The sequence below is a fragment of the Medicago sativa genome, chromosome 1 (assembly GCF_051527215.1).
Source record: "Medicago sativa cultivar Bolivia chromosome 1, Bolivia_mono, whole genome shotgun sequence".
Lineage (NCBI taxonomy): Eukaryota > Viridiplantae > Streptophyta > Magnoliopsida > Fabales > Fabaceae > Medicago > Medicago sativa.
The window spans coordinates 79897607-79912316 of record NC_140749.1 but is presented as its reverse complement, the minus strand read 5'-3'; the positions used below and the strand labels follow the sequence as shown (position 1 = coordinate 79912316).

Here is a 14710-nt window from a genome sequence, read left to right as displayed (position 1 = left end):
GTGTAGTCTCTTACGTAATTTTGCTAGATCTATATCTATTCTGATTGTGATTGTTTTAAAGGACTACTTTGTGGGTAATAGATTTCCAAGGTTCAAATTTATTATTTGCTTAGTGGTAAAATTACAGATTAAAATTCCCGAGTACCATGCGTGCTATTGATTGATGAATTCTCCATTTCATTAGTATTTATGTTAATTATTACTCATTTTCAATAATAATGTGGAATGTTGCTGCAGTGATTTTCCATGAGTTATGCTAGCAAGTATCCTAAAAGTATTATTTAAGAAATTCATAAAAGGAAATATTGTCTTAAAAGTATCAGTCAAAGAATTGACAAAGTAATAAATTCTTTATTTTCTACAAAAGTTACATCTTTTGATTCATTAAATTAAGAGCAGTGCTATATGGCACGAGAGCCAAGCACACTACTCTTGCATGAACGCTTTTTAAAGCTTAACCCACACCTAATGTCCTTTTCTATAGAATTCTGCTCTTTACCCAAACAGTTTCGCTCATTCCCAAAGTAAAAGACATTTTTGCCCTTACGCATGTTAACTCATATAGCGTGAGTTAACTTACGGCAGTTATAATGATAACGTGACTTAAGTTGCGCAGCGTGACTTAAGTTGTGCTACGTTACTTAAGTCAGTTATCAGCAACACAACAACACAGAACCTCCATTTTTCAACTTTTCAAAAAACGAAAATTTCACCACCAAATCCAAATTTCGCCATTCTTGCGCCATTCAAACCAAATTTCGTCTACAATATCAAGTAAGTGATTATTATACTACTTCTTTGCATTATTTTGGTTGAAATTTTCAAATTTTTGTAGAAAAATTAACATTTTTAGGTTTTTAAAAAATTGTCTTGCATGTTAAAGATTATGATTGTTAGTGAAGAATTAACTTAGGAATTGTTGTTTAGATGTTGTTTAGGGTACAATGTTGTAGTTTAGGGTTTAGAAATTGCTAGATTACATAGTTGTTTGAAAATTGCACACTACGTGTTCGGTAAAATGCCTCAATGATGTTTTTTTTGTTTTTTTGGATTGTTAACGATGTTAATTAGTTAGAATTATGTTTGTTAATGTTGATTATAGTTAATTTGACTGCAATGTGGTAGTTTATGGATTCAAATGACATTGTCGACATTATAGTGTTGTTGTTGTATTCTTAAAGATGACATGTGTGTTGCTGTCGAAATTATGTGCAAATGTGTTAAATATTTTTTGATTTTGTGCAGATATGTCTGAGCAGGAGAGGCCTGACAGTTTTAGGACTGGGAGGCGTGCCCCTACTGGTAGTGCACGGAGGGAGAAGCAAGTGTTACAGCCTCCGGCTGGTCGAGGTCGAGGGAGACTGGGGGCCACGAGTCTTGCTACTGTTGATGCTGCGGGGGGGTCGACGTCACAGACGGGTGCATCCCAGATTGTGGACCCGCCACAGTACCAACATGAGCAGCATTATCAGGAGCAGGCTTATCGGGAGCAGCATTATCAGGCGTAGCCTGAATTTCAGCTGGGTTATCAGTATCAGGAGGGGTTTGAGTATTACCAGGGGTATCAGCCTCAGTTTCACGAGGGGTATCAGCCTGAGCAGCAGTATGTCGAGCCTCCTTAGCAGCAGCATCCTGAGCAGCAGCATGCAGAGCATTTTATGGAGGATGTGGATGGGGGCTTTCCAGGGGGCCCTTACGAGTTGTCACTTTTACCGAACTTCGGTAAACACGTGGCATGCAAGCTTTGGAACGATAAAACAGTAAATATAAATTGCTTTATTTAATTTAATGATATTTTACTATTATGTGAAGTTTATTTTACGTATAATGTGTTATATTTATTTAATTTAAGTATAACTACGTAGAATATGTCATGCTTATTTTACATATTTTAGTATAATTGATTTATTTTTAACGTAGAATATATATAGTTTATTATTGTGTCAAGTTTATGTTACGTAGAATATATATAGTTTATTATTATGTCAAAGTTTATGTTACGTAGAATATTTATAGTTTATTATTATGTCATGTTTATTTTACATATTTAATTATTTTTTTGTATTTCAGTTGCAAGTGCATCGTAAGATGAAAGGCATCTCGCACAGGAGGAAACTGAAGCTTTCTGCCTTGTCCCTTCCGTTGCCGGTAGATGATAACCCTTAGTTCTGGGAACCGGTTGATAGATCGGGTCTAAGGCCCCTCCTTCTGACTGGGTACGACAACATCTCCCACGGTTTAGTGTGTGCCATGGCTGAGAGATGACATCAGGAGACCAGCAACTTCCATATGCCTGTTGGGGACCATCACACTGGATGATGTTGCTTGTATCCTAGGCATCCTCGTCGCTGGACGACTCATTCAGGAGGAGGATTTAGATCATGACCATGTTGTACATCTGCTGGTGACCCACCTTTTGTTTCCAGTGGAGGATGCGGTTGGGCAAGTGACTGATTTTGGTGCCTCTGTCTCTTACACCGCTCTGAAAGACCGTTATGACCACCTGTTGAACAGGTGTAACCATTTGCTGGGGGAGGATTTATCAGAGGAGGAGGATCAGGAGTTGAGTCGTATTAGGCCTGCCTGTGTCAAGGCGTTCTTGTTGCTCTTGCTTGGCTACACCCTTTTTGCCAGCAAGAACAGCAAAATCGTTAGTCTGTTGTGGATGCTTGCGATTCGGGATTTGGCTAACATAGGCACGTGGTCATGGGGCCCGATGGGACTTGCTTTCTTGTATGAGCAGCTGAATCTTACCTCAGACTCAAATGTTGGTTCAGTTGGTGGTTACATGAGCTTGCTTGTGGTAATATAATTTTTCTTCTTTTTTTAAGTTAAACGTAAATGTATAGTTTCTTGTATGACACTCGTGTGCTGATATAGATTTGTCTCTTTGTCTTTGCAGAGATGGGTTATAGCTCACTTCAGATATCTAGATTACGAACTAGAGAACCCGTATGTGGCTAGATGGAAACCTAAAAGGGGGTTTGCTGATGCTGACCACTTCAGAGGCTTGTTGGATTCGATGGAGCATTGTCATGTCACCTGGAGGCCGTACGAGCACCGACGAGACGTGATGCCTTTTCAGGACGTGTGCTGGTACTCCGGATGGATCATGGCCGGCAGACAGAGGATGGTGCGTCACTTGCCGGAGCGGGTGCTGAGGCAGTACGGTTATGTTCAGACCGTTCCCCGAGCGCCTACTACTTTATTTATTATTATCATTTTGGTCCTATACTTGTTAAGGTATTATGATTAAATAGTGACTGATATTATTAGTTACTGTTATGGTTCATATGTATGTGTGAAACAGGAGATCAGGTACCCACATAACACAAACCCTAACGTTTTTTTGAATAAAATTAACAGAAAGGACTAAATGTAGTAACAGTGAGAAACTTAGAGGACCGAATTAAATCAATTTTTAGTTAGAGGACCAATCCGATACTAATTAAATAGTTAGAGGACCAAAAAGGTAATTAAGCCTTAATTCTATTTTAAACTCCTTAACTTATGTCCTTGGAGCACAAATTAGTAAGACCCTTTAAATAATGTCCCAAGATCCCTAGTTAACATTCTCCTAAAAATAATATGCCTTTCCGTCACCAATAAAATGTTCGCATCACTCAAAAATCAAAAAGAAGCTTTTCAATGATCTCGTTAGCTTCAAGACATCGTAACTCTTTACATTACACACTAATTAATATAAAGAATCTTCTCAATTTTGATTCTTTAACATGCAGAACAATTCACTAACCCCACTAAAAAAAAGTGAAGTTTCTATTGTCCCAAACACCACCAAAATAATATTAACTTTAATTGATGTTCCTTCATAAAAAATTATTCTTGTTAACAATTCCACATAGAAAAATATCAATCTATACTCTACAAGTTTCCTACATCTGCAACTAGACAAGGTTTGGATTAGAGTGAAATATAATCAGAATTAATTAGTGATGGAAAAACAACTCCTAATATAATCTTGCTTTAATTGTTGGGTTTAAAAGTTGGTTTACCTCACCTAGCTAGCAGCTTAACTAGTGAGATCTTATGTGTCCTCAAACTTATTCTTTCAATTCCAATAAAAGCACAAATGGCAAGAAAAACACTTGGTGGTAGAGTGTAGAACAAGTCACTAACCACACTTTGATTAAAACATATCCTAGGGCCTTCTCTTTCTTTAATCTTCTTTGTGAGTGATTTAAAATGGTTTCAAATCCTACTCTACCTTCTAAGGTAATTTCAATAATCAATTTTTTGCTATGATCTCACACACTAGTTTTCAACAACAATTTAAATTGTTAGCGCAATTTATATATGTGATTAAATCGTATCTTCCACAATTGCAGAAAGTTGAATCAATACAAAAATGTGTGGACAATGGCCCCGATCGCCAAGGCAAATGGTGGTACTCGACTTTCCACACGGTGACAGCCATGATAGGTGCCGGTGTTCTCAGCTTGCCATATGCCATGGCTTATCTAGGATGGTAAATTAGAGGAAGTAGTTTCAACCCATCTCACAAAAAACTTTGGAACTAGACAAATTTGTTCTTGAAAGTTACTCATTTTCTTATTAACCGTCATTTTAGTAGGAAATTTTGTTTATATTTATTTAGCGTTTTCAAAGTTTAATGTAACATTAACTACTATTTTATCAATACCCTTATTATTATTTCAAGAGAGAAATAGATAAAATGATATAGTAAATAGTAAAATGTAGTATATGAACAAGATAGATAATTCCATGAGAAGAAACAATATTTTTTTTATATGCGTAAATAATCTTAAAACGATAACTAAAAAGAAACAAATGAGTAATTATTTTTTCTCTTCTATGTAGGGGACCAGGGATCTTGACGTTGTTTCTATCATGGTGTCTAACATTAAACACAATGTGGCAAATGATCCAGCTACATGAATGCGTACCGGGGACTCGTTTCGATCGATATATTGATCTTGGTAGACATGCTTTTGGACCAAAACTTGGAGCATGGATTGTTCTACCTCAGCAACTGATTGTACAAGTTGGGTGTGACACTGTCTATATGGTTATTGGTGGGAAGTGTCTAAAGAATTTTGTTGAGATAGCATTCATCAATTGTACACAAATCAAGCAGACTTATTGGATTATGATTTTTGGTGCCATCCATTTTTTTCTGTCTCAGCTTCCCAATTTCAATTCTGTTTCTGGTGTTTCTTTAGCAGCATCTGTGATGTCATTAAGGTACTTTTTGATCCAACATGTCTAGTCTTTTTTTGAATACTAGCATTTGAACTTTTATATCTTTCCCAAAAAAATTCTATAGTTACAAATTATATTAGTATATGATTGGCCTGATTAAGGATCAGCCTCCAACATTTATCCTTTTCCATAAAGTATTTGGATTGATTTCATACCATAAAACAAATTAAAATAAGTGATTATTACTTCTAAAACATTTATATCTATACCTTAACCTTACTATATAATATGATTTTGACTGCAGCTATTCAACTATAGCATGGGTGGCTTGCTTATCTAGAGGTCGGATTGACAATGTTAGCTATGCATACAAGCAAATAAGCAAAACTGATTTATTGTTCAGAGTCTTCAGTGCACTTGGTCAAATCTCATTTGCATTTTCTGGCCAAGCAGTGACACTTGAAATTCAGGCTACAATTCCATCAACACCGGAAAAACCCTCAAAGATACCAATGTGGAAAGGTGCTATTTGTGCCTATTTAATCAATGCAATATGCTATTTCCCTGTTGCAACCTTAGGATATTGGGCTTTTGGACAAGATGTTGATGATAATATACTTATGTCACTTGAAAGACCTTCATGGCTTATTGCTTCTGCTAATTTGATGGTATTCATCAATGTTCTTGGTAGCTACCAGGTAGGTCTCTATACAAAACCAAGACATGAAATTGGCGAAAATAGCGACAATTTTGTGATTAAAAGTGAAAATAAAAACAGAAACAAAAATGTTTTTTACTTTAAATTTTCATTTCTGATCAATGGGGCAAAAATATGTTATAGGTTTATGCCATGCCTGTTTTCGACTTGATTGAGGGGACGATGGTTCGAAGATTGAACTTCCCTCCTAGTGTAGCGCTTAGACTTGTAGCTCGATCCGCTTATGTAGGTAAGATGGCAAAACTTGAGTCAAAAGTAATCGATCCGCTTATAGAAAATTATTTAATTTCTTCATGAAAGTCTTAATGTTGCAACAATTTGTTGATATGTTTCAGCTTTTACATTATTATTTGGGGTGAGTTTTCCTTTCTTTGGAGATCTTCTTGGATTCTTTGGCGGATTTGGTTTTGCTCCCACTTCATATTTTGTAAGACACTCTTGTCCTCTCCATTCCTCTATGCTTATGTCAAATTTTTAAATGAATTAATTATAAAATCAAAAGATCAATTATTTTTTTATGAATTATTTCAGCTTCCTAGTATAATGTGGTTGATAATCAAGAAGCCAAGGAGATTCAGTATCAACTGGTTCATCAATTGGGTAATGATCAATTCACGTTAGCAATTTTTCTTTAAAAAATGTATATTTGTCATTAAAAATAATTACGTTTCTTTCATTTCAGGCTGCAATTTGCATAGGTGTGTGTATTATGTTGGCATCTACAATTGGTGGCTTGAGGAACATTATTGTTGATTCATCCACTTATAATTTCTATACCTAAAGTGCATTGACGTTACAATTATCCCAAACTTTAACCAATGTCTTTACTTTTTTTAGGCTTAAATATGTAAAACGTTCCTGTAATTTCGCGTGTTTTTGCAAATCGTCCCTGTATCTTTTTTTGTTTCAAAAACATCCTTGTAATTTGCTAACCGTTTGCAATTCGTCCCTCCCGTTAACTCCCGTTACAAAAACGTTGTAGTGGCAGACGGAAACACACGTGGCGAAGTGTGAGTTGGCAAAAGCTTGCTTATGTGTCAAGAGAGATGATGAGTGGCTAGAAGTAGGGACCAAAAACAAAAACGCAAAAGTGCATCGGGATGAAATTAAAAAAAACGTAAATTTTGTTCATTCCTCTCCCTCTATTTTTTCTTCTTCATCTTCAATCCAATTTCTTCATCTTCAACCCCAATTAAAACTCTACAATCTTTAATAGTAGCATATTTTAGTCAGAAAGTACCAAGCATCACTCACATGTTAAACCACAACATGAACATAAATAAACCCATTTTTCCCATTTTGTGTTATACCCATTTTCCCCCCTTTTAATCAAATGAAGCACCAAATAAACAACATGAGTAAACAACATCTTCATTCAACTATGTCACCTTCATTAATCTTCAAACTTGAAAAATCAAAAACTCAGTGAAGATAACGAGAGTGAATGAATGAGTGAGGAAAAAAATGGATTTTGTGGAAATGATTTGAATAAAAAAGAGATTTATGATTCTGAGAGTAGAAGAGAAGAAGACATGGAGAAGGACTCGGAAAAGAAAATAATTGAAGGAACATGGTTGATGCTTTCAACCTAGACCTTCGAATTCATCGTCAACCCATAAATCAAAGGCGGTGGCTGAGGGAGGTGTGGATTTCGAAAGATCTGAAGAAAAAGCCATGGATGAATATGTGTTATGGGTGGTGCATCTCAGATTCAGTTTTGAGTTTGACGCTTTTGATGCCCCGGTGGGTGATAGCTCGCGTTTATGCTTTGCAACCCTTTTTTGGGTTGATTAGACTTTTAATTTTTTGTTTGAATGGTTGGTTGCGTTTCTGCTATTCTTCAAGTTTGAATTGCATATGCTTGTGTGTTCTTTAATTAGAGTTTTAATTTTAAGGTCGAAGATGAATATGTTGCTTTGTTTGCATTTTTTGGGTTTAGTTTTTGAGTTTCAGATCGTAACCATGTAGTGTTTCTGAAGATGAATGATTTGAGTTTGTGGTTGAATATGAATTGGATTTGTGGTTGAAGGTGATGAAGAAATTGGGGTTGGAGATGAATAAGAAAAAAACAGAGGGAGAGGAATGAGTTACATTTTTTTAATTTCATCCCTATGCACTTTTGCATTTTTGTTTTTGGTCCCTGCTTCTAGCCACTCATCATCTCTCTTGACACATAAGCAAGTTTTTGCCAACTCACACTTCGCCACGTGTATTTCTGTCTGCCACCACAACGTTTTTGTAACGGGAGTTAACGGGAGGGACGAATTGCAAACGGTTAGCAACTTACAAGGATGTTTTTGAAACAAAAAAAGATACAGGGACGATTTGCAAAAACACACGAAATTACAGGGACGTTTTACATATTTAAGCCCTTTTTTTATTATGATGAATCATAGTTATTGAACGATTAATTTTAAGAGTTAGATAAGTTTTTTCCCAAAAAAAACTACCAAATTTCATTTTTCGTCCTCTTAAAAAATGACATGATTTTGTCCCTACAGAAATTTTCTTCTACGCAATTTCAATCCATGTTATTAAATCAATGTGTATTTTTAATGAAATTTTTACAGAAATATTTAGAATATTATAAAAAAATCCTAAAAAAAAAAATTTGAGCTCTAAATTTGATTTTTAGGTCAACATTCCTTACTTTTATATTGGAATTTTTAAATTCAAAAGGTTAATACTTAATTTATATCATGTTAAAAAATACTTCATTCGTTTCAAAATACATGTCGTAGTCAACCACTACACACATGTCAATATACAACTTTGACATTAATATCTTTATATATAATAAAAAATTATAAAAAATTGATATTTTGAAAATATTCATCGAGACTAATCAAACAACATCTTACATGCTAACACTTGTATTTTTATAGTAATTAAAAATATAGTCAAAGTAAGTTATGTGAATAGTGCACACTTTAAATTTGCGGCATGTATTTTGAAACAGATGAAGTATTAAATTTTTGTAAAGAATCTTTTTATGACGTTCTAAAAACATGTACGGAAAAAGTTATCAAAATTTTAAAAGTTGAAAGATAATTAATCAATATTATTATTTTTTTTTTGGAAAACAACAAAGATTAAACTATGTTTGAAAATTGTGTAGGAATGTAAACATGTCACTTTATACTAAATTTGATAAGTTTGTCCTCGTGAGCATAACTCAGTTGATATGGACAATGCATAAAAATATGCAAGGTTCAGGGTTCAAACCCCGGCCACCACCAAAAAATTTGGTCAGTTTTTAGGGAAAAAAAACTTATTTACTCTTAATTTAAAAAAGGAAAAAAAGGGCACGTAAAGTAGCACATTTTGAATGGCATGGTGTAGGAGCAATATCCTACAAATGTCAAGATGTGGAAAGAAGCTGCAAATCATCTATGAAATGTTGGTTATTTTGAGTTTTCATCTCAAAGTAACTAATTGTTAATGTGATTATATGGTGATAATGTAATCCAGAGTGTGCACTAGATCTTAGCAAACCGATGCACATCTTATATAATGTATCCCTTTTGTCAATTTTTCACACACAGTGATCATGTTGTTATGACAACTATGCGATGGAATAATTTGAAGACAAGTTTCTTTTAACCAATCAAATAAGAAGTGAAATGATAAAAATAGAGATGCTTTTATTCCATTCCAACATAATATAAACTCATCATCTTCAACAAATTCTTCTATGTTGACGTACACTTGAATTTGAACTCACATTCTTATAAGATATGAACTAAATGGCCGATCAGACCAAGCTTTGTCGGTCTCAAGTATCAAGCAATAAACACTACACGAAAAATAATCAAAGCCTAAGGTAACTCTTTAAAACATATTTTTCGAACTAAGGTATAGCTTAAAGAGGATTCTTAACATGATATGGTGCTGTTTAGTACCTTTTTAGGTGACTAGTAGAAAAACAATTCTAGTGGTACATATTTCCGCTCCCTTCCACTAAGTTAAACAGCGACAGCATGCCACAAAGTTTAATCATTAACTCAAAATTTAGTGGCTTAATTTACCAAGATAAACAAATACCACTGTCAATATTCAATAACTGTAATGATTGAAGTTTTATATACCTTTCACTTACCAATAAAATGTTCCCATCACTCAAAAATTAAAAAAAAGAAAGAAACATTTCAATAATCTCATTAGCTTCACACAAGACTTTGTAATCCTTTACATTACACATTAATTAATATATATGATCTTCTCAAATTTGATTCTTTGATATGCAGAACAATTGACTTACCCCACTAAAAAAAAAGTGAAGTTTCTATTGTCCCTAACACCACCAAAATAATATTAACTTAATGATTTATTGATGTTCCATCATAAAAATTATTCTTGGTTAGGAATTTCACATAGAAATATATTACCCTACTATATACAGGTTTCCTACGTTGTAACTAGACAGGGTTGGATGAAATATAATCAGAAATAGAATCAAATACTGATGGAAAAACAACTCCTAAGATAATCTTGCTTTATTTGTTGGGTTTAAAGTGGTTTTACCTTTCATTGAAACTTGTTCATTGAATTCAGTCACTTTTTTTTAATTTGATTTTATTCGAAGTCATAAGAAGCACTTTAAGCAGCAATAACAAAAGCACAATTGGCAAGAAAAACATTAGGTGGTAGGGTGCACATGTTTACTATTATTAGCATCAACTATTTGTTACTATAAAACTTAAGTACTTCACTTTGATTCCAACATCCTAGGGTCTTCTCATTCTTTGATCTTCTTTGTGAGTGACTAAAAATGGTTTCCACTCCTTCTCTACCTTCTAAGGTAATTCCAAGTCATTGTGTGTATATAATAAATTTTGTTAGCATGGTCTCATGCACTAGTTTAAATATGTAGTTAATTTGTATGTTCCACAATTGTAGGAAACTCAAGCAGAACTAAAAGAGGTGGAGAATGACCCCGCTCGCCGAGCCAAATGGTGGTACTCGACTTTCCACACGGTGACAGCCATGATAGGTGCCGGTGTTCTCAGCCTGCCATATGCCATGGCATATCTAGGATGGTAAATTAGAGTAACATTAACTATTATTTGTCGATAATACATACATATATTTATAAAAAAAAAAAAAGGAGTAATTATCTTGTCTTCTATGTAGGGGTCCAGGGATCTTGATGTTGTTACTATCATGGTGTCTAACATTAAACACAATGTGGCAAATGATCCAGCTACATGAATGTGTACCGGGAACTCGTTTCGATCGATATATTGATCTTGGTAGACATGCTTTTGGACCAAAACTTGGAGCATGGATTGTTCTACCTCAGCAACTGATTGTACAAGTTGGGTGTGATATTGTGTATATGGTTATTGGTGGGAAGTGTCTAAAGCAGTTTGTGGAGATAGCATGCACTGATTGTACACAAATCAAGCAATCTTATTGGATTTTGATTTTTGGTGGCATCCATTTTTTTCTATCTCAGCTTCCCAATTTCAATTCTGTTGCTTGTGTTTCTTTAGCAGCAGCTGCGATGTCATTAAGGTACTTCTTGATCCAATATGTCTAGTAGTATCTTCTTGTGCACGCTAGCTTCTAAAATTTGATTATTTATTACTCCTTGGTGCTTGCTGAGCTAGCTTGACATTTTATATTCATACAAGGTACTAGGGAAAGATGTAATTTATATGTTTCCCAAAAAAGAAAAATAGAAAGTACATATGAGAATAGTATATAGATATCTGTCCAACAACTAGAAATGATTAATTAAGATAAAAAGACTTCATTAACTTCACCTTTTTTGGTGAGTTTCCCTGAGATTGCAAGGGTTTTAGTCGTCTTTTTTTTTTTTTTTTTTATTTTAAAATTAGCATCTCAATTTTAATAGTGTTTGTACTATGGTTGCAACGAGAGACTACTTAACTCAATATGTAACTTTTTTTTATAAGTTTTGGTAGATATTTATGTTGGGCCACGAGGGAAGCCCGGAAGATCATCCACGTTGAGCCACAACAACCATACAACTGAGTTGCACACCACATTTTAACCCACAATCACTTGTAAAATGTTCAAATTTTATCTTTCTATGTAATGTGAAGCTTCTAACTCGCACTTGCTATACAACAATCTTCCCTTCAAGTGTGAGTCCATCATTCTTCCCTGCACATATTGACAATTGAACTACACTTAAGTCAGTTTTTTAAGAATGAGTAAGACTCAATTTCAACATGGTATCATAATATATTGATTCGGGCCACCTACATATCCACACACCAAGCCCAATGATGTTGGACGTGAAGGGTGTGTTGAGAAAAATCCAAGTCCCAGATTGAAAAGATATGACTATAGAGTTTATAAAGAGAGACACTCATCACCTTATGAATCGGTTTTGTACGGATTAATTAGGTCCAATTTCAACAATTTACTTTACTAAAGAGATACTTAGGTGGAGGGTCAAAAATTGATTGACATTCTTTAATCTAAGAGACTGGTTTTGTTAAAAAAAAAAAGGGACTAGTTTGCTATTTCATAAATTTGAAGGACTAAATTTACCGACCCTTACAATTTTGAGGACTGAAATGATCATTTACTCCTCTTTTAGTAGTTTTGCAAAGAGTGTAATCTTATAGTGAAACAATTCAGAAGCAGCGGCAAATAAACAGTTGGTCAACTCAGCTTCTGAACATATGTTGAAATTAGAAGTAAGATTTAGTAGAGGATAATACAACTCCTACTATTGATATTAAAGAATGCTTCGATATGACAATTGATCAAGGTGTTTACTGTTGATATTAAATTATAGCTACAAATAGGTGCAATTGTAGCAGTACTAATGCGTCGGACCCAATAAGAACTCTACAATTAAGCGTGTATAAGCTAGAGTAGTGCAAGACGTCATAAAAAATTCATGTTCAACTATAGCCTTAATATTGTGGTGTTTTGACTGCAGTTATTCAACTATAGCATGGGTGGCTTGCTTATCTAGAGGCCGAATTGACAATGTTAGCTATGAATACAAACCAATCAGCAAAACAGATTTATTGTTCAGAGTCTTCAATGCACTTGGTCAAATCTCATTTGCATTTGCTGGCCATGCAGTGACCCTTGAAATTCAAGCTACAATTCCATCAACACCTGAAAAACCATCAAAGATAGCAATGTGGAATGGTGCTATTTGTGCCTATTTCATCAATGCAATATGCTATTTCCCAGTTGCAATCATTGGATATTGGACTTTTGGACAAGATGTTAATGATAATATACTAATATCACTTGAAAAACCTTCATGGCTTATTGCCTCTGCTAACTTGATGGTATTCATCCATGTTGTTGGTAGCTACCAGGTATCAACTATTAATGCAAAACCAATTCCTCAAATTTGTGAAAATATTTTCAAATTTTTTTTTGCAATTTTTTCTCTCACTGTTTTCTGTACAAATATTTGAAAATGTCGTAACGTTTTTTGTGATTGAAAGTGAAAACAAAAATGAAATAGAATATGTTTTCAGAAACTAAACAGATCTTAAATTTTCTTTTCTAATCGGTTGGGTAAAAATATATTATAGGTTTATGCAATGCCTGTTTTTGACTTGATTGAGAGGATGATGATGCGAAGATTGAACTTCCCTCCCGGTGTAGCGCTTAGACTTGTAGCTCGATCTGCTTATGTAGGTAAGATGTCAAAACTCGAGGCGAAACTAATTTTTTATAGTAGAGATAGAAGAATTATTATTTTCATGATAGGTCTTTGTTGAAATGTTTCAGCTTTTACATTATTCTTTGGGGTCACTTTTCCATTCTTTGGTGATCTACTTGGATTCTTTGGTGGATTTGGTTTTGCTCCCACTTCATATTTTGTAAGGCTCTCTTGTCCTCTCTATGCTTATGTCAAATTGTCAATTTAAAATGAATTGATTCTAAAACTAAAAAGTCAATTATTGGCTTGTTAATTGTTTTCAGCTTCCTAGCATAATGTGGATGATAATCAAGAAACCAAAGAAATTCAGCATCAACTGGTTCATCAATTGGGTAATGAATCAAGAAACCAAAGAAATTTAAGACTTGTTTTCTCAATGTATTGATTGTCATTTTGTGTCTTTTATTTCAGGCTGGAATTTACATAGGTGTATGTATTATGCTGGCATCAACAGTTGGTGGCTTGAGGAACATTATTGCTGATTCATCCACTTATAGTTTCTACACCTAAAGTGCATGATGTTGCAATTATCCCAAACTTTAACCAATGTCTTTTAGTTTTTTAGTATGATGAATCATAATTATTGTATGATTAGTTTCAAAAAAATAATAGCTAGCATAAAGTAGCACATGTTGAAGGCATAGTCTAGGAGCAATATCTTACAAATATCAAAGATGTTAAAAGAAGCTGCAAATCATCTATTAATGCTAGTTTTCTTGAGTTTTCATATCAAAATAACTAGTTGTTAATAAGATAATATTGCTCATGTAATCCTGAATGTCCAATTAAAGTTGATCCTAGAAAGAAAATGCATATGCAAATGTTATTTCTTATCTTCTTTTGAAACTGCAAGGATACCAAAGGGAAAAAGGCAATTTTCCTATGACAATAACATGTGCATTTATGTGAGGGAATAATTTTAACAAAAGTTGCTTTTAACAAATCAAATAAAACTAATAAGGTTTACTTAGTGGGTGGAGCAAGGGACTTAAATAATGAAATTATAAGAATATTATTCACTCATTATCCTCAACATTGATAAGTTTGATAGCTGAGTTCGAGCTCATAATTTCCTTTTCTCTGTTCTTGGTTTTGATATGTGCCAACATTTTAGAGTCTACAACACAGTAAAATGTTTTGTT

The 14710-nt window shown here is 34.1% G+C and overlaps 2 protein-coding genes across 2 annotated transcripts; both read left to right on the top strand.

The window, feature by feature from the left end:
* The first annotated feature begins 3839 nt into the window (after positions 1-3839).
* On the top strand, positions 3840-6831 carry LOC146957923 (lysine histidine transporter-like 6). Its single transcript, XM_085739599.1, has 8 exons — positions 3840-4233; positions 4347-4486; positions 4840-5223; positions 5486-5879; positions 6023-6128; positions 6235-6326; positions 6431-6499; positions 6582-6831. Exons 1-8 carry the CDS (start codon positions 4204-4206, stop codon positions 6678-6680), a joined length of 1314 nt encoding a protein of 437 aa, XP_085595725.1. The 5' UTR covers positions 3840-4203; the 3' UTR covers positions 6681-6831.
* A 3792-nt stretch (positions 6832-10623) lies between these two features.
* On the top strand, positions 10624-14496 carry LOC146957922 (lysine histidine transporter-like 6). Its single transcript, XM_085739598.1, has 8 exons — positions 10624-10700; positions 10799-10938; positions 11033-11416; positions 12822-13215; positions 13438-13543; positions 13637-13728; positions 13832-13900; positions 13980-14496. The coding sequence occupies exons 1-8, from the start codon at positions 10671-10673 to the stop codon at positions 14076-14078; spliced, it is 1314 nt and encodes a 437-aa protein (XP_085595724.1). The 5' UTR covers positions 10624-10670; the 3' UTR covers positions 14079-14496.
* Positions 14497-14710: the final 214 nt, after the last annotated feature.